This window comes from Rosa rugosa, chromosome 7 (assembly GCF_958449725.1).
Source record: "Rosa rugosa chromosome 7, drRosRugo1.1, whole genome shotgun sequence".
Taxonomy (NCBI): Eukaryota; Viridiplantae; Streptophyta; class Magnoliopsida; order Rosales; family Rosaceae; genus Rosa; species Rosa rugosa.
This window is the reverse complement of record NC_084826.1, coordinates 10,337,994-10,357,411: the sequence shown is the minus strand read 5'-3', so window position 1 is coordinate 10,357,411 and position 19,418 is coordinate 10,337,994. Positions and strand designations below refer to the sequence as shown.

General features: G+C 37.1%; 3 protein-coding genes across 6 annotated transcripts; 1 reads left to right on the top strand and 2 right to left on the bottom strand.

Moving 5' to 3' along the window:
* Positions 1-9,023: 9,023 nt before the first annotated feature.
* LOC133723940 (tropinone reductase homolog) lies at positions 9,024-10,250 on the bottom strand. 4 transcript variants are annotated; one of them, XM_062150815.1, is made up of 4 exons: positions 10,122-10,250; positions 9,815-10,022; positions 9,394-9,720; positions 9,024-9,265 (listed from the first exon to the last, which is right to left on the bottom strand). In XM_062150815.1, the coding sequence occupies exons 1-4, from the start codon at positions 10,196-10,198 to the stop codon at positions 9,095-9,097; spliced, it is 783 nt and encodes a 260-aa protein (XP_062006799.1). In that variant the 5' UTR covers positions 10,199-10,250; the 3' UTR covers positions 9,024-9,094. The 4 variants fall into 4 exon arrangements, with proteins under 4 accessions (XP_062006799.1, XP_062006801.1, XP_062006800.1 ...); XM_062150817.1 differs by having other exon boundaries at positions 9,024-9,238; XM_062150816.1 differs by having other exon boundaries at positions 9,403-9,720.
* A 4,225-nt stretch (positions 10,251-14,475) lies between these two features.
* On the bottom strand, positions 14,476-15,880 carry LOC133722651 (tropinone reductase homolog). Its single transcript, XM_062149521.1, has 4 exons — positions 15,723-15,880; positions 15,384-15,591; positions 14,966-15,292; positions 14,476-14,854 (listed from the first exon to the last, which is right to left on the bottom strand). Exons 1-4 carry the CDS (start codon positions 15,797-15,799, stop codon positions 14,684-14,686), a joined length of 783 nt encoding a protein of 260 aa, XP_062005505.1. The 5' UTR covers positions 15,800-15,880; the 3' UTR covers positions 14,476-14,683.
* Positions 15,881-16,831: 951 nt separating this feature from the next.
* On the top strand, positions 16,832-18,681 carry LOC133723444 (tropinone reductase homolog). Its single transcript, XM_062150265.1, has 5 exons — positions 16,832-17,003; positions 17,136-17,343; positions 17,746-17,962; positions 18,065-18,174; positions 18,297-18,681. The coding sequence occupies exons 1-5, from the start codon at positions 16,927-16,929 to the stop codon at positions 18,465-18,467; spliced, it is 783 nt and encodes a 260-aa protein (XP_062006249.1). The 5' UTR covers positions 16,832-16,926; the 3' UTR covers positions 18,468-18,681.
* Positions 18,682-19,418: the final 737 nt, after the last annotated feature.

The window sequence follows — 19,418 nt, the reverse complement described above, 5'->3', positions numbered from 1 at the left end:
TGATAATTTTGCTTCTGTATGTATGCGCGTAACTCTCTCAGTCTCTCTGTATATATATTTGTTTCATTTACGTGGTTAATTAACAGGCAAGAAAGCTGTTAACCGTGTATGAATGTTATAAGCAAAGTGTAGAATTATTAAGTGTGAAGGAGAAAGGAACAAACAGCGTATTCCCCCTCAGCTGCTAAACCGTGTAGAATTTTTTGTCAGTTAGTTAGGGATGGTCAATTCAATATGTAGATTGGAATATAGAATCATGCAGGTAAGTGTTGAGAATATATATACATCCTACATGGGAAAAATGAGACATTGCCTATGAGTTTATAAGGGTTTGGGCCACTTCATCCATTGCCAATTGGTTTTGGATGTGAACCCCAGATTACTTTATCATGGTATCAGAGCCAGGTTACCCACGTGTGCATGCCTCACGGCCACACGGGCTCCACGTCACCCAAAGTTGTCCACGTGTATGGCTTGAAAATTCGCCACACGTGCGGGGGCGTGTTGAGAATATATATACATCTCACATGAGAAAAATGGGACCTTACCTATGGGTTTATAAGGGTTTGGGCCACTCCATTCATTGCCAATTGGCTTTGGATCTGAACCTCAGATTACTTTATCAGTAAGACATCCCTATATCTAGTTTATATGGTTAACCTAATAACTACACATATACAAGGAGGAACTTGTTTTTTTTTTTTTTTTTTTTTTTCCGGTCAATGAGGAACTTGTTTAATTCTTTTAGAATTTCACTAAGAGATCCCTTTTTTTTTGGACATTTTAAGGTTTGTGAGACCTACTTTTCGATCGCATTTCGACATCTCGATCACTCAGTTTTTAGGTCCTAATGTATAGATCTTTTCTGTAAATTTTCAACCAAATTGATGATCATTAAGGTATCAAACTAGATTAAATCAATGGACGAACCGAATCTGTCCAACCTGAACCATTCATACTTATAATTGTAAATCGCAGGAACGAATGCCTTAACAATAATCAATTTATCTGAAAATTTGTGGAAGTGATCTACTCATAGAGACTTAAAAATTAAACGGTTAAGATGCCGAAATATGGTCAAAAAATGGGTCCCATAAGAGATCAGTAAAATGGCCAAAAAAGGGGATCGCTTAGTACGTGGAAGGGCCATATATAGAGAACCTCCTTATTTTAAAAATTTGAGGATTTTTACTACTTACACTTGTATATGACCTAATCCAATGATTTCAACAGTTGATCATTTAGATTCCTATGCAAGAATTGTGTCTACAAAAAAATCAACCAAAGTCATAATCCTTAGGTCATTCAAAATTGTGTAAACAATTATAGTCCGTTAGATAAAAGTAAAACGAACATAGTTCTAATCAAATGGTTAAACGTTTTCCGATTTGGCTAATTTATTGTAGGATATATACACACATAAAACTAGAGAATGAATGGTTTAGATTATTAAACTACGTACATGCTAAAAATAAAAACATCATCACATTTTAAGTTTAAGGAGGTTATCTCTAGATCCTCCCTATACAGACACACACACACACACACACACACACACAGAGGATCCGGATTATGGGACACATTATTTTACACAAATTTTTACACTTCTTTTTAGCGATTAGATCTAGTTAATTTCAATGGTCTTGATTAATTTCCCTAATGATGTGGCAAATGACATGGAATTAATTTTTTCCTCAACCAAAAAAAAATTTAGTTACAATCATTTTATAACATAAAACTAAAATAAAAATTTCAAGAATACAATGAGAAGAACAGAAGACTTATGTTTTTCAGAAAAGGAAAAAGAAGAACCAGTGCGGTCGGGGAAGACAACAAATTAATGTTGGCGACGTGGGTTTGAATTTGGGGTGGATTATAAAAATTAGGGTTTTTGAGTGAATTGAATCAATTGATGAAGGCGGTGGTGTGTTAAATAAAGAACTGGGGCTTGAATTTGATGGTCCAATAATTGCAATCTGGGGAAAAATTGTTAGCGTTCATGTGGGATGGTGGTTGTGAACCCAGAATATTTGCTGAACATGATATTGGTTGCTTGGTGATAATGATAATTACATGAACTCTTAACAAAAAACATTACTTTTGCGATGGTGTGAATGAGGCAAATTGTGGTAGAATAGACTGTTTGCTTCAATTCGAATGACATTGAAGTTCTCTTCATCATCTAAAGCTAGCCGTTTGGCCAGCTCAATCAAAGACTCCTCCATTCTACAAACCAACTAAAGAAAGCAAGACACCCCCACCACACCACTCGCACTCCCTGCCACATATATATAGTAAAGAAGGAATGAATTGGAAGGACGAGAGAACTCTAGGAATTGAAACCCTAGACCAAACCCTTACTCAGCCAGTGAGAAGGGACATAAGTTTTTTCGGGTTCAATTTTCTCTCCAGAAAAGTTTAATTTAAATTTCTTTAGTTTTTTGGTTGATGATTTTTTTAATTTCATGTCATTTCCACATCATGAGGGAAATTAATCAAGACTGTTGAATTTAGCTAGATCTATTGGCTAAAAAGAAGTGTAAAAATTTTGTGTAAAATAATGTGTCCCATGATCCGGACCCATACATATATATAAAGGTCATTCGAGTGAGAGAATCCTTGTTTTGACTATTTTAAGAGATCGCTCATTAGACCTACTTTTCAATCACATATTCACATCTCAACCGTTCAGTTTTTAGGTCAATATGAGTAGATCATTTCTACAAATTTTCAGCCAAATTGATAATCATTAAGGCATTCATAACTGCGATTTACAATTATGAACACGAACGGTTCAGGTTGGACAGATTCAATTCGTCCATTGATTTAATCTAGTTCGATACTTTAACGATCATCAACTTAGCTGAAAATTTGCAGAAGTGATCTATACATTATGACCTAAAAACTGAACGGTCAAGATGCCGAAATACGATATAAAAGTGGGTCCCACAAGATATACATTAAAATGGCCAAAAAAAGAAATCTCTTAATAGGAGGGCCCTACATATATATATGCTGCAAAAATGGCATCCTGCTTAAACTGGTTGGTTGATGTTATTCTAATGATTTCTTAATAACACTATTAACGGAAAATGTAGGGTACTGGTACTGAATGCAAGGTATGATTATTGACTTAATGGATGGAATTGTTGATTCATTTAGAATGAACGAAAGGTTTGATTAATTGACATTTTCTGTGGATTAGTTGATTAATATTTAGGATGTCAAATCGCACGCAGCTAGCATTAACACTAGGACTCTACTTCCTAATTATAGTCGTATGTATCACGCATTTGACAATGTTAAGATCGCACTTTCTCAACCCTAGAATAAAAGCTGATCTCTTCAGTATTCTCAAAAATACAAAGACCCATACCCGGCCGTCAACTTTCTTTTTGTTAAACGTGTTGAGAATATATACATCCCACATGGGAAAAATGGGACCTTGCCTATGGGTTTATAAGGGTTTGGGTCACTCCATCCATTGCCAATTGGTTTTGGATGTGAACCCCAGATTACTTTATCATGGTATCAGAGAGGGTTACCAACGTGTGCATGCCTAACGGCCACACGGGCTCCACGTCACCCAAAGTTGTCCATGTGTATGGCTTGAAAATTCGCCACACGTGCGGGGGCGTGTTGAGAATATATACATCCCACATGGGAAAAATGGGACCTTACCTATGAGTTTATAAGGGTTTGGGCCACTCCATCCATTGCCAATTGATTTTGGATGTGAACCCCAGATTACTTTATCAAAACGCTGGGACTCTCAAATTTGTTTACCAATTTGTATGTATGAAGATAAGTGATACAGTGTTTCAGTTATAGGTTCAAAGAACCGATCACTCCACCACTTGGTAAAGACGTTTGGCACTCAAAATTATATATCCTTAGCAATATTGAACTCGTTAACACTAGATTAATTTTTTTTTTTTTTTTTTACTACTATGAGACGCATATTACAATCACACAAATCAATCAACTGACGTACTTAACTAATAACTATGGACGAACTCGAGCATGAAGAATTGAAGATACGTACTAATTATTCCAGTGAAAGAAAAGGATGAGTGGATGAACCTTCAATTGAGCCATTGAGGGCTAAAGATCAAGTGATTATCGATTAACCATGCACGTCAAAAACTTACAGGTTGACTTTGATGAATTCAATTCAATAAAGGTCGTTCAACTTACCAATTCTAATTAAGTAACCAATTAATAAAAGATAACAATGGTAAGGAAAATGTACGGCGGTACTAACGGGTGGTACGTACGTGTGATTGAGTTTCTGGATTGGAGTAGCTTATTGCCGAAGTTAGAAATGTTAAACTACGTACGTATAATTAACCAAATAAAAAAATCCCTCAGTTATCTAGTTAACTGTTATCGAAGAGTACCGAAACCGCTTACTATTAGATTAAATACAAAGTAATTACAAAGTGTAATTTTTTTTGTATATTCAAGAGCCACGGATTCTCAATACTAAAGTTTGCAAATCTCTACCTTGGATTCAACACTCTCTGCTTCCTTCTGTGCTTCCCTCTTTGCTTTCTTCTTCGATCCCTCAGTCCCTTCTTCTTTCGATCTCTCTGGTTTCTTCAAGATTCAAGATCTGACGTTTCTGCAACAATGGTGGCCACAACTACAGTCTCTCTTCTTACCAATCTCTTCAGTATAATCTCTGTGAAGCTCGATGACAACAACTACCCTACATGGCATTTTCAGATGCACTCTCTGCTACGCGGCCATGGTCTTCTAAATTTTTGGATGGATCTCATTGTCCATCTCAGTACTCCATTTCTGATGATGGTCATCTTACCCCAAATCAGACTGAGGATCTTGAAGAATGGCTTGAACAAGATTGCAATCTCATCTCCTTGATTACTGCTACTCTATCTCCTGAAGCCCTTTCTCATGTTGTTGGCTGCAACTTGTCCTTGGAGGTATGGACTACTCTGAAAGATAGATATGCAACTGTGTCTAGATCTAATGTGCTACAATTGAAATCTACGTACTTTGCAATCCATTGAGAAAGGTTCATATAGTATTGACAAGTACCTACTTAGGGTCAAGAATGCCAGGGATAAACTTTCAGCTATAGGTGTTAAGATTGCACATGAAGATATTATGATACTCATACTTAAGGGTTTACCATCTGAGTTTAGTACAGTTAGAATGATGATTAAAGCTAAGCATGCCCCAATCTCTATGTCTGAGCTTCGATCCTTGCTTCTTGCTGCTGAATCTTTGTTAGAAAATGAGTCCAAGACCCTTGCTTTACCATCTATGACTGCCATGGTAGCCAAGAATGCTTCTTGTTCATCTGTGTCTCAGGATGCTAAGGGCATCTTGCCTACACCTACCTATCATGGCTATAACGTCCTTGCTGCCTTCCACAATAGATCTAGGAACAATAATGGTGGCAACTATGGAGGTTTTAGAAACAATAATGGGAGAAATAATAGAGGTTTTAGGAACAACAATGGTGGCAACTATGGAGGTTTCAGAAACTATAATGGGGGAAACAATCCTGGTGGTTGGAATATGCTTACAAAGGAAACAATGGCTCAAGAAACTTTGCCAACAAACCAACAAATGGATTTCAGAGTTCCAATGGCTACAATGGACACAATGGTGGCTTCAGACCAAGAATTGTTTGTCAAATACGTGATAAGTCAGGCCACTCTGCTCAAACTTGCTGGCATCTTAGCAAAATTCAAGGCAATATGGAATCTCCCTCAGTCATTGAGTGTCAACTCTGTGGCAATCTTGGACACTCTGCTGCTGAATGTAATCAAAGACAACAGTTTTCCAGTCTTCAAGGGCAACACACAACCATGACAGCCTCCCTCCAACACACTCCTGCCACACCAACTCATGAAGTTTGGATCACTGATTCAGGAGCTTCCTCACACATGACATCTGATATTCAAGCTCTCAAAAATGTCACAACTTATGCAGCTGGTGATCATGTCCAAATAGGAAATGGTGCAGGTTTGACAATCAAGCATATTGGCAATGATTCTATCTTTCTTAGCAAGCATGTTGTTCTTGCATTGAAGAAAATTTTGCATGTTCCAAAGCTTGCAGCACAACTCTTATCTATTTATCAATTATGTAAAGATAACAATTGTAGAATGATATTTGATGAATTTTGCTTCTTTATATAGGACAAGGTGACAGACAGGGTGTTATTCCAAGGCCTCATTGAGCATGGCCTCTATCCCATCCCAGTCTCCATTTCCAGAAACTTGTTCACTCCATCTTTAGCCTCACACACAGCCTTTCTTGGTTCCAAAGTATCTCACTCACTTTGGCATAAGAGACTTGGTCATCCATCCAATGACATTACTTCCTCAATGCTAGCAAAGTCTAATGTCAATTCATCTTCTGATTTCTCTAGTAGTATTTGTGAGTCATGTTTAGCTGGAAAATTCACAAAATTGCTTTTTCCAAAGTCTAGTACTAGATCATCTGTTCCATTTCATACAGTCCACTCTGATGTATGGGGGCCATCTTCTCATGTTTCCATAGAAGGTTACCAATACTATCTCACTCTCATAGATGATTGTACCAGATTCTGTTGGATTTTTCCATTACATAATAAATCAGAAGTTTGTTCCTTGTTCATTGCCTTTCACTCCTTCATTTCTAATCAATATTCTGCTTCTATTAAAATTTTACAAACTGATGGTGGTGGTGAGTATATAAGCCATAGACTTCAAACATTTCTCATCAAAAATGGTATTATTCATCAAAAATCATGCACATACACACCCCAACAAAATGGCCTTGCAGAAAGGAAAAATCAACATATTGTTGAAACAGCTCTTACACTTCTTCATCAAGCATTTCTACCTCCCAAATTTTGGTTCCATGCCTGTGCCATAGTAGTGTTCCTCATTAATAGAATGCCTTCTCCAACACTGTCTATGTCCTCGCCATTCGAGTTACTTCATTCTAAACCTCCATCACTTGAATCATTAAGAGTTTTTGGATGTGCCTACTTCCCACTTATGAAACCCTACAATACCAATAAGCTTCAAGTGAAAACTGTCAAGTGCATTTTCCTAGGTTATTCACCTGGATACAAAGAGTTCATTTGTTTTAATTTTTCTAACTCCAAATTCATTATATCCAGACATGTTGTTTTTGATGAACAGTACGTCCTTTCCACATCAATTCATACAGTCCAGCTCATCAACTCCTTCTGCTTGTAGTCCAAGTCCTCCAACTCCATTTCTTCTTAGACTTCCCTACAAGCCTCATACATCCACACAGCACCATGCCTCACCTGTCTTGCCTCACACCTCGACAAGTATTGTAGATGTGACTGCTCATGCGGATGTTATAGTTTCCTCCCCACTCTCTGCTGTCCCTGCTCCTGTTACTATGAATGATGCACCAAGCTCATCCACTGATCCTTGTTTACTGCATGGAGAAGTCTACATTCCTATATCTGACATTGAAATAATCTTGGATCCTTATTCTGCTGCAAATGTCCATAACATCCAACCTCAGTCCACAGCTACTTCAGTTCCCAACACTCATCATGATAACCAGAAGCAAGAATGACATATACAAAAAGAAGGCTTTTGTTGCCTCCATTACCTCTTCTCCTGAAACTGTTGAGCCTCAGTCCTACAAGAAAGCCATGATGATTCCAGTTTGGAAAGAAGCTATACAGGAGGAATTCAATGCTCTTACCAAACAGGGAACTTGGACTTTGGTTCCACCTCACCCTGACAAAAATCTAGTAAGCTGCAAATGGATTTTTAAAGTTAAGAGAAACTTTGATAGTTCTATTGCAAGACAAAAAGCCAGACTGGTTGCTAGGGGATTTAGCCAAGAAGAAGGTATTGATTATGCTGAAACCTTCAGTCCTATTGTGGATTGTAATGCAAGCATTACTCCTTGTCTTCCCTATTCAAAGTTGCTCCGGGATGATGGTGCTCCATTTACAGATATGTAAAGACTTACAGGAGCATTGTTGGCTGCTTGCAATATCTCACGTTTACACGACCTGATATTGCTTACAGTTTCAACTCAGTTTGTCAATTTATGCAAGCCCCCACAGATGTTCATTTTCTTGCTGTGAAGCGTATTCTTCGCTATGTTAAAGGTACCTTGAACTATGGTGTTACATTCAGAAGAGCTCCGCTTGAATTGAAGGCCTATACTGACTCTGACTGGGCTAGCGACCCTAATGACAGAAGAAGTACTAGAGGGTTTGTCATTTTTCTTGGCAACTGTCCAATCTCATGGAGCTCACGCAAACAAACTTCAGTTTCTCGTTCTTCCACCGAAGCAGAATATAGAGCAATGGCTAATACAACATTTGAGGTTCTTTGGATCCGGCACTTGTTACATGACTTGCAAATTCCTTTGCCTTCTGCTCCTACCCTTCATTGTGACAATGTCTCTGCACTCGCTCTTGCCTCCAATCCCATCCACAACTCCAAAGTGAAGCATGTCGAAGTTGACGTCCACTTTACTCGGGAGAAAGTTGCACGTGGTGACTGGCTTTGCAATTTGTTCCATCCCTTCAACAGCTTGCTGACATCCTCACTAAAGGCCTTGACTCTCCTCAGTTCAGATATCTTTGTGGCAACCTCATGGTTGGTCCCAACTCCCTACCATTCGGTTGAGGGGGGATGTAGCAATGATCAAACTAGTGATGAAGTCAAAGTCAACAATCAAGTCAAGGCTTCCCCAAAGTCCACGTGTAGGGCTGAAATTGTTCAGCAAGAAACAAAGTTAGCTGAGCTTAACTAATTAGGGTTAATTAGTAACTAATTAGTGTTAATCAGTTACGATTAGTTACAGGTTTTGCTATATAAAGACAAGCATAGCTACAGTGTAGTAGTTCAAGCGTAATCAAACAATTACATCACTATTCTCAATTCTCTCTCTCTTTCTGTTACATCCTCTTCTACTTCATCTTCTTCTTTCATCCAAACCCTACTTTCAGCAGACAATTGGTAGCACTTGCAATCGAACGCTTAACAGCTGCTGGATTTCATACCCAAGAAAGAAGAAGAAATGAATAAAAAATTGCAGGTAGTAATTGACTGTCTATACAATGAGTTTCCTAGAAACCGCTAACTGTAAATCCTCCGTCAACACTAACAACTTGTCCATTGATGTAAGAAGCAGCAGGAAGGCAGAGAAAAGTGACCAGTGACGATATTTCATTAGGCTCGGCAATGCGGCGAATCGGAGTTCGACCTATTAGCTGTCTGAAATCATCAGAATGATCATCCTGTTGAAAAATGAAGTTTAAATGTAAGCTGTTATCTCAAATATATATAATTATAAACTAGCTAGTATAACATAAGTAAGCTAGGTTAAGTTCTATTATAAAGTGGAAGGTTTGGAGAGGAAGCTTACATTTTCAACTTTAACGCCGGTGTTAACAGCCCATGGTGCTACAGTGTTTGTGCGAATGCCATCTTTTGCCCATTCACATGCCAAATTCTTCGAAATTTGGATGACGGCACTTTTTGTTGCTGCATGGGCAGATAGTCTTGGTAGAGCTTTTATACCGGCAATGGAGGCGACGAACACAATACTTCCATTTCCTGAGGCCGTCAAGAGAGGATAAGAAAGCTGACAAAGATGGTAGGGAGATTCAACATTTGTACTCATCATGCTTGACAAATCTTCCAATGCATATTCTGTAGTACTTCTCAGTGTCACTGTTGCTGCATTGTTTACCTGAAGCAACATAAAAGACATTGATTAGTTAGTCTTCAATATAACAATTAGATCAAGAATGAGAGCGAAAAATTAATTTAAGGTGCCAACTTACAAGGATGTTGAGTTTGCTGTTAAAGACAGATGAAACGGTCTTTATGAGCTCCTCCCTTTGAGATTTAGAGGTTAGGTCACAAACTGAACCACTCACTTTGAATCCCCGGTTCTTCCATTCACGAACCCTCTCGTCAATCAGTTCTTGGTTACGAGCGCAGGTATGGACTGTTGCCCCAAGTACTGCTAGCTCTTCGACAATGGCATATCTAATCCACACGAAAAATTATAACATTGTTAGTTAACAATCATGTACAATAATATAAGTAAGTATGATCCCAGAAACTAAAATAGAAGAAAGAACTAACCCAATGCCTTTAGTTCCACCGGTGACGAGGGCGGTCATACCCTTTAGAGACCATCTTTGACTATTGAAACCTGCCATTGGTATCTAGTTTTGCTTCTGTATTAGTTTAGGGTTTAAAAGGCAAAAGCTGTGTATGAGTGTAATAAGCAGAGAACGCTCAGGATGTGTGGGTACTCAATGAAAGCTGTGTATATATAGTGCATTCCTGTCGTACACCGATATTGACATTAACCAAAAAATGGATTTATAAATTTTTGAAGAAGAAATTCAAACAGCGTATAATTGCATTTCCTCCTTAGGCCGAGTCAAACTTTTGGTCAGCTATGCTTATGGATGGTCAATTCTGAAAATTGATGGGCGCATATATAGAACCATGTCAAACATATATATGGCTGACTTATTAATTAATTAATTAATAATCATAATCGAGGAAGTACTTATTGGGAATTCTGTTAACGTGTGTATATATGCAGTTATCGCTGCTGCAAAAATGGCATCGTGCTTAATTGATTTGGTTAATGCTATTCTAATTCTTTCTTGGTGAATAAGTATACTAATTACGGAGGATGTACGGTACCGGTACAGAACGCAAGGTATGATTAGTCGACTCTGTTGAGTTGATTAATTGGCATGCAGGTAGGATTAGTCAGTTGTTAATTGGTTCTTTCTCAACCCTAGCTAGCTGGCTAACAATGATCTTATTCTCTCCCGCATCTCTCTTTTCCTCAAGACCAACCTATTGCGAACAAAAGAGCCATACCCACTTTCTTTATGCTTTTTCTTTTTTGTTGGTTAACATTGGCGAAAAAAACAGGGGGATAGAGAATCCTCTTCCCAAAATTTATATATGCACGTACGTTTAGTATTCGATTAAATGATCAATTCATATAACTATAGTGTGATCGAATACTGAATTCATCAATTAATATACTTGAATAAAAAGAAATATTAATATACCCTAACATTACGCAAAAAGAATGGGAAATTCTAGTGTAGTGGTGGGTATCTCATACCCACATTTACAAAAGTGAGAACAAATTTTGTTGTCAAAGTTGTAATTTGAGTCCTACTTTGTGTAATCTTAGTTCTAATAATGGTAATTACACATCTTACGACATTTTACAAGTTTTTGAACAAATTCGTTGTCAATGTTGTAATCTTAGTTCTAATAATGGTAATTACACCTCTTACGACATTTTTACAAGCTTTTGAACAAATTCGTTGTCAATGTTGTAATTTTTGTTTAACTATATGTAAATAGTGTAAATGAATATGGTAACTTTTGTTCTCAATGTTGTAATTTTGGTTCAAATACTTGTAAATTTTTGTTCAAATAGTTATAAATGAGGGTATCTCATACCCACCAGTACACTAGCTTGTCTCAAAAAGAATAACCCTTCACTTCACTTAGGGGTAACCATCCATATAAAAAACTTATATTGGAAATTGTCTGTGAGGTTGGCTTTGATTTATTGCATGAAGTCAATAACGGTCATCTTAGTTGATTCCGTTAATTGTTATTCTAAGCATCCACTTGTAGAAAGATAATCATGCATGGTAAGGCAACGAACGCATGCTATTATTACCCAATTTAGAAACGTTAATCTGCCAAATATGCGTAGCTATTGTAAGATTTATATATCCAATTGGATATATAAAATTGATTATCCAGATGGTCTCATTAATCGGGTATTTTATAGACACTTGACAGCTCTTGTGATTGTTAAGGGTATAATAGGTATTAGGTAGGTATGGCTATTTTAGAATAGTATAAAAGTCTTCACTCTGTAATTTCATGATCAACTCAGTAACAATGTAGTCCTCTCATTTTTCACGTTTTCCCCCTCTCTCCCTTTCTCTCATCTTCTTCTTCCTTCGTCTCTGATTCATAGCTCAGCTTTCATGGTATCAGGAGCTCAGGTCGATCGGTGACCTAGATGTTCTTGCTTCGTCTATCTTTTGCTTCCGCGTTTATTAGTTTCATTCAATTTTGATTTTCCCCAATTCCAAACCCTAACCCCCAAATTCAGTTTCTCCCTCCGCCATGGATCCTTGCTCGAAGCTTGAGTTTTTCAATGTCGCAGTTGTTCTATTCTGGAATCCGAAAGTCATCGATATCAAGCTTCCAAGGCCTTGCTCAGTGCGACGTCGTTTTCCAATTCGAGTGCGGACAAGCCATTCCCTCCACCGGAATTTGAGTACGGATTCATCTCCATGGTTTGATACAATCACAGAGAGTTTGGTAATCTCTTTCCGATTCACTCATCTCTACTCGTTGTTCATTTGCTCTCTGCAATTGTTGTTGCTCCACTTCACTATACTGTTGATGTGCTAGTCTATTATAGTATTATGGGATCTTGCCTAAGTCGTTTTTGTTTCATCCGTCTACCTTGCACGTCATTATGATGAAGTATATTGATAGAATATTTGAAGAAGAAGAAGAAGAAGAATTGATTGGATTTTGAAGTAGAAGAATTAGTTTTAAATATTTGTGAAAGAAGAAGTGAGTGAATTTTGCAGAAGAAGAATTGGTTGAATTTGAAGAAGTAGATGATTAGTTGTATATAGTTTGAAGAATATTTGAAGAAGAATTGAATTTTGAAGAAGAAGAAGAAGAAGAAGAAGAGTTGAGTTGAATTTTGAAGTATTGGTTGAATTTTGAAGAAGTAGATGATTAGTTGTACATAGTCTAAAGAACAATTGAATGAATTTTTGAAGAAGAAGAATTAAGTGAATGTTATAGAATAAGATTTAGTTGAATATTGAAGTTTGTTTTCTTTTCTGGATGGATGGTTCTGACTTGACAAGTGGGATAGTAGAAGATCGATGTCAGCTCATGGTGTTTTGGATTGTGAGAATGGCTCTAGTGTGAAGGAAGTCTCTGAATTGAAGATTTTGGTTAAATTGCTTCTGAGTTTGTAAGTGATGAGATGCCTAAATCTGGGTTTGTGCTGTGGTAGTGAAGAATTGGATGTGGTAGATAAGGCTGAGATGTATCTCACTAAAAAGAAAAGTCGTATGGAGCATCTTTTTTTTTTTTTATGGTGATCAATCTGTGATGTAGTATAGATCTAATGATGGTGTATTTCTTTCTGACCTGGTGGAGATATCACTATTGGTGAGTTACTTAAAAAGAAAGCAAGTGAAGTTGTCCATGTCTCTGAAAAGGTTAAATGTGGATGAGACAATGCAGCATTATGACATGGGTACCCTACCTGGAATCAGAAGAAGTGCAACTGACCAGTTTCCCACCTCAGTAAGTTTTGTGAAACTTGCTGATATGTGAATGGGTTATGTTCCTTGCAAAATTTTGAGTTCATTAAGTTGAACATCCACAAACTCTGGTGCTCATTCTGCTAGTTCACAAGTATCTACCATCAATCCTTGAGAAAATGCAAGAATTTGAGAGACTGATAGAATGAATGACTAAATGATTGAGGTGTTGGTGACGTAAAGGAGTATGCAAAGGTGATGCAGGTCTTGTGCATATTACTGGAAACTGATTGAAGTGATGGGTTTAGTTTTTCAATTGGTTTAGTTTTTGCTAGATTAGTTGGGTTTTTCTTTGTTCCAACCATTATGCTTGGTACCCAAGCATATGGTTGAGGGGGGATGTTAAGGGTATAATAGGTATTAGGTAGGTATGGCTATTTTAGAATAGTATAAAAGCCTTCACTCTGTAATTTCATGATCAACTCAGTAACAATGTAGTCCTCTCATTTTTCACGTTTTCCCCCTCTCTCGATCCCTTTCTTTCATCTTCTTCTTCCTTCGTCTCTGATTCATAGCTCAGCTTTCGCTCTTGTAATATTGGGTGTATCGCAGTATCAGGTTTGAGTGTTCTATGCTTCCATTGTGCGTCGGGTTTGATCAGGATCAAATTTACTAACAGAAATTGACTTGGCAAATGAGGGTTGCATGCAAGTTTTTCAAGAGTACAATGTAACAGGAATGCTAGTATTATGTTCTTAAACTTTAACTTCCACAGTTCAAAGTGTTGTTTTTCAAGATCCTAATTGTTCATTCTCACCATCAATATCACCTTTCCAATATTGTTTATGTAAAAGATCAACCAATTCAGAAACTGTTAAATCATCTAATTACTATAACTAGCTAGCTAGTCTAGTGACTTTTGAGGTCCTTTTGGTAACAGTTTTCGAAGTTCCTTTACGTACAAATGTATTATGTACTGCTCATTCATATCTTTGGTATGCGGAACGGTTTGATATCATTTTTCTGGAGAGATCCTCTTATTGTGTAATTGGAATGCAATATATACGTTGTCTGATAGATGTTGAGCCATATGACAAACTATTCACATTTGGAAGATCTGAACAATTTTGTACGTATGCATATTCAAGTGAGGTGTATACAATTTTTTTACAAAGTAAAGTAGTATAAAATAAACACAAAGACCTTCGACATTTTATTGTTAACAACTGCACCACAATTTACTGATTGTGAAGCTGGTGATTTCACCAAAAAAGAATAAAGAATGTATGGAGTACTGTTATATATAGAAAATGTAGGTATTGACTAATTGGCAATCCTACATCGAGTTTCCTAAAAACCGCTTACGGTAAATCCTCCATCAACACTAACAACTTGTCCATTGATGTAAGAAGCAGCAGGAAGGCAGAGAAAAGTGACCAGTGATGAGATTTCATTAGGTTCCGCAACGCGACGGATAGGAGTTCGACTTATTAGCCGTCTGAAGTAGTCAGAGTGGTCATCCTGGAGGAAAATGAAGTTTAAAATGTTAGATATCTCAAATTCATCAACACATGCAGAACCTTCTAGGTTAAGTTCTATACATATAGTTGCAGGTTTGGAAGGGATGCTTACGTTTTCAACTTTAACTCCGGTGTTAACAGCCCAAGGTGCTACAGCGTTTGTTCGAATGCCGTCTTTAGCCCATTCACACGCCAAGTTCTTTGAAATCTGGATGACGGCACTTTTCGTTGCTGCATAGGCAGATAGTCTAGGTAGAGCTTTTAAACCAGCAATGGAGGCGACGAATACAATACTTCCATTTCCGGAGGCCTTGAGGAGAGGATATGCAAGTTGACAAAGATGGTAGGGGGATTCAACATTTGTGCTCATCATACTTGACAAATCTTCCAGATCATATTCTGTAGTATTTCTTAGAGTGACTGTTGCTGCATTATTTACCTATATACACATACATTTATACATAGCAGCATAGGTACACTTGGTTTAAGAAAGGTGGAAAAAGAAAAATAATGAAACCAGTGAAGCTTACAAGGATGTTAAGTTCGCCGTCAAAATGAGAGGAAACAGTTCTCATGAGCTCCTCTCTTTGAGATTTAGATGTGAGATCACTCACTGAGCCACTCACTTTAAAACCCTTGCTCTTCCATTCTCGAACCCTCTCGTCAATCTGTTCTTGATTACGAGCGCAGGTATGCACTGTAGCCCCTAGTCCGGCTAGCTCTTCCACGATGGCATATCTAAAGCATACCGAAAAATTGATATGGTTAGTTCTGAAATTTACCATATAAGATACCCATCAACGAACTAGTGAACATGAATTCAGAAATACAGAAATGATTGGTATGAAGATCGAGAAGCAAAAACTAACCCAATGCCTTTAGTTCCACCAGTGACGAGGGCGGTCATACCCTTCAGAGACCATCTTTGGCTGTTGAAACCTGCCATTGATCTTTTTGCTTCTGTGTATTTGGTAGTACGTACCGGAAGTTCGGGCAACAAATTAAGCTAGCTGCGTATTTCTTGACTTATAAGAAAGAATTAATGAGCTGATATGTGGATGACTGTAATCTATGAAAGCTGTGGGTATATATAGCTTTCTTGCCGATCACCGTTCTTTTTCTTTTTGAAAGGGCTGATCACCGTTCTTGAAATACCAGAATTTTAAATTGATCATGAGCAAGAAAGGATCAAACAGCGTACTGGCCCCTCCTATTTGGCTGAGTCAAATTGGCCAAATTTTCTGTTTAATTACTTGGTCAAACCACTAGAGCTTACAAAGATAGAGTAGAATTCTTACTTTGAAAATGTAGGTAAATGACCAATGACAGTATAAAGATGACCATAATAGGAGCAAACCGGATCTGAAAGCTAAAGAAATTGAAGCCAACGGATAATTAATTGGACTAGGGCAACTAAGTTCCAAGAGGTCAACAACACCATGCCCTTCAAATTTTTTTGTTAATGTTATTATACTATCAAATTGAATTCTAATATATCAAATGATCGATGATTAGAATAACATCAAATGATCGATGATTAGAATAACATCAACTGGATCAATTAAGCACGATGACATTTTTGCACTAATACTGATTAAATAATAAATACATTGTTATGCATGTAAAGAAATCCAGCTTACGTTCCTCCTCCTGTATTGAATCGAATATATGAACAAGGTCAACCCTATCGAGGAATATATAAATATTTGAGTCTTTGACATAGTGCATGGTTCTATATATTACTTTCAAATTCAATATATTGAATTGACATTTCCAATCACTAATTGAAAAAGAAATTTGACTCAGCCCAAGGAGGGCAAAAACGCTGTTTGATCCTTTTTTGTTCTCATTAATTAGATGATTTTAATATTTCGATCATTTGGTTCAATTCATGTCAATGTCAATATCGGTGTCTACCAAAAACCCTATATAAACACAGCTTTCATAGCCTATCTAAACATCCATACCTTTGAGTTTATTAGTTCTGCTATTATTACTCATACTCATCATACAGCTTACTAATTTCTTTCCCCTACCTGTACGTTAACCAAAACCACTTGAACAAACAATTTAATGGCAGGGTTCAACAGCCAAAGATGGTCTCTAAAGGGTATGACCGCCCTTGTTACCGGTGGAACTAAAGGCATTGGGTGAGTTCTCTCTTCTCGATCTTCGTCAATCGTTTCTTTATTTTATAATTCAAGTTTCACCAGTTCGTTTCTCAGAATCCTCCGTATGATTTGGTTCCAGGACTAACATATCAATATTTTCGTATGATTTAGATATGCCATTGTGGAAGAGCTAGCCGGACTCGGGGCAACTGTGCATACCTGTGCTCGCAACCAAGAACAGATCGACGAGAGGGTTCAAGAATGGAAGAGCAAGGGGTTTAAAGTGAGTGGCACAGTTTGTGACCTCACGTCCAAATCTCAAAGGGAGGAGCTCATTAAAACTGTCTCGTCTGTCTTTGATGGCAAGCTCAACATCCTTGTAAGTACATCTCCTTGATGTGTGTGTGTGTGCAGGGCCCTTCCACTAAGAGATCATTTTTTTTAGTCTTTTCTAGGGATAGGGCAGTAAACCAACTTTTCGATCACATTTCGGCATCTTAACAGTTTAGTTTTTAAGTCCTAATATGTAGATCACTTATGTAAATTTTCAGCCAAATCGGTGATCGTTAAGGTATCAAACTAGATTAAATCAATGGACAAACCAAATCTGTCAAACTTAAACGTTCATACTTATAATCTTAAATAACAATTTTAAATGCCTTTTATATATATAATTATACATACTTTGTTAATTTTAAAACACTTGCAAAAATAGTATAGCAGAATGAGATCGAGAAACTGAGAGTGGAAATAACATTTTCATTTAATTATGTATATGCAGGTAAATAATGCTGCTTCAGTTACCCTGAGAAGAACCGAAGAATATACTTTAGAAGATTTATCAAGTATGATGGGTACCAATGTTGAATCTTCTTACCATCTCTGTCAACTTTCATACCCTCTCTTAAAGGCCTCAGAAAATGCAAGTATTGTATTTATCGCCTCCATAGCTGGTGCCATAGCTCTACCTAGACTATCTGCTTATGCAGCAACAAAGAGTGAGTCATAAATTTCTTAATTTCTTAAGCAAAAAACTATTTTCTGTTATAAACTAATTGATGAGCTTAATTCACTAATCGTTTTTCGTTGCTATTTCATAGGTGCTGTTATCCAAATTTCAAAGAACTTGGCATGTGAGTGGGCAAGAGACAAAATTCGAACAAACACTGTAGCGCCATGGGCTGTCAACACCGGTGTTAAAGTTGAAAATGTAAGTATGCCCTCCGAATTAACCGACAATTTCATAGATTTTAATCATTTTATTAACCTAGCACAATTGTGTTTTGAGAGCTATATCGATCTAACATTTTAAACTCCGTTAATTTTTATCAGGATGATCATTCTGAGGATTTCAGACGATTAATAGGTCGAACTCCAATTCGTCGTGTTGCTGAGCCTAATGAAATTTCATCCTTGGTCTCTTTCCTCTGCCTTCCTGCTGCTTCTTACATCAATGGACAGGTTGTTAATGTTGATGGAGGATTTACAGTGAGCGGTTTCTAGCATACAGATCAATACAAGAAGATGCCAATTGCCAACTTTCTTTATTCGTTGTATGTGGATAATTAGTCCCTCCAATTTGTTCACATTTCAGGTTTAAAAAAACCTTTACCTAATAGTAAAAGTGCAACACACTGTTGGCAAAAGATGTGTAATTTGGAGTTTACTTTCAAGAATTTATTAATAAATTCGACAACTTAGTTTGGATTCAGCTAAAGCTGAACTCTACCTGGTTGCTTAGATCTTTCAAATGCAAACACTATGGTTGTCTTGACAAAGAATTGACAAAAATAAGATTCAAGAATTCTGAGATGATTTTAATCATTTTTCTTTCTTTCTTTGTGGAGACTTTTCAGAAATTATATGCACCCACCCTTCTGCTTAATACACATCTCATTTTTAAAAAAAATATACTATTAATTTTACCCTTCTTAAAAATATTTTTATTTATTTTTAGATAATTCTTCCTAATTTAATAGGAAAATATTATATACACATCCCTAACTACTTAATACACACCCTTAAAATTTGTTTGTCCAACATTCTTTCCTCTTATACTCTTCTAATAGACAAAAAGAGAAAAAGAAGAGGCGATGACCATTGGTGTTGCAACATCACTAGCAAGCCACGTACAAATATGATCTCTGATGAACAATCAGAAAGAAAAAAAAAATATAGGATTAAATTTAGTTTTCTGCCCTGAATTTTGGGGTTTAAATCAGTTTGGTCTCTCTTTCTGAGAATTAATCTCTTTGGTCCCTATACTCTCAAATGACATCACCCGAGTCCCAAATTTGAATTTGGCTCGAAACATGACGTCATGTATGAGTTGGAGCCGACATAGGGGCCCACTTTTCAGACTTTAATCCCCACAAGGTGGGCAAAATAGACATTTCTAATTTTTCTAATTTTTTCTCTATATTCTCTCTCTCTCTCTGAAGCGGCCATGGAAGC

What these genes read in the sequence shown, in the direction of transcription:
- LOC133723940 (XM_062150815.1), bottom strand. Translation starts at nt 10,198, where the DNA reads ATGGCAGGTTTCAATAGTCAAAGATGGTCTCTAAAGGGTATGACCGCC. An exon ending in GGTGGAACTAAAGGCATTGG is followed by an intron (nt 10,023 to 10,121) that starts GTTAGTTCTTTC and finishes CGTGTGGATTAG; the next exon opens with ATATGCCATTGTCGAAGAGC. An exon ending in ACAGCAAACTCAACATCCTT is followed by an intron (nt 9,721 to 9,814) that starts GTAAGTTGGCAC and finishes ATGTTGCTTCAG; the next exon opens with GTAAACAATGCAGCAACAGT.
- LOC133722651 (XM_062149521.1), bottom strand. Translation starts at nt 15,799, where the DNA reads ATGGCAGGTTTCAACAGCCAAAGATGGTCTCTGAAGGGTATGACCGCC. An exon ending in ACGGCGAACTTAACATCCTT is followed by an intron (nt 15,293 to 15,383) that starts GTAAGCTTCACT and finishes ATGTGTATATAG; the next exon opens with GTAAATAATGCAGCAACAGT. An exon ending in CCGGAGTTAAAGTTGAAAAC is followed by an intron (nt 14,855 to 14,965) that starts GTAAGCATCCCT and finishes ATTTTCCTCCAG; the next exon opens with GATGACCACTCTGACTACTT.
- LOC133723444 (XM_062150265.1), top strand. Translation starts at nt 16,927, where the DNA reads ATGGCAGGGTTCAACAGCCAAAGATGGTCTCTAAAGGGTATGACCGCC. An exon ending in GGTGGAACTAAAGGCATTGG is followed by an intron (nt 17,004 to 17,135) that starts GTGAGTTCTCTC and finishes CGTATGATTTAG; the next exon opens with ATATGCCATTGTGGAAGAGC. An exon ending in ATGGCAAGCTCAACATCCTT is followed by an intron (nt 17,344 to 17,745) that starts GTAAGTACATCT and finishes ATGTATATGCAG; the next exon opens with GTAAATAATGCTGCTTCAGT.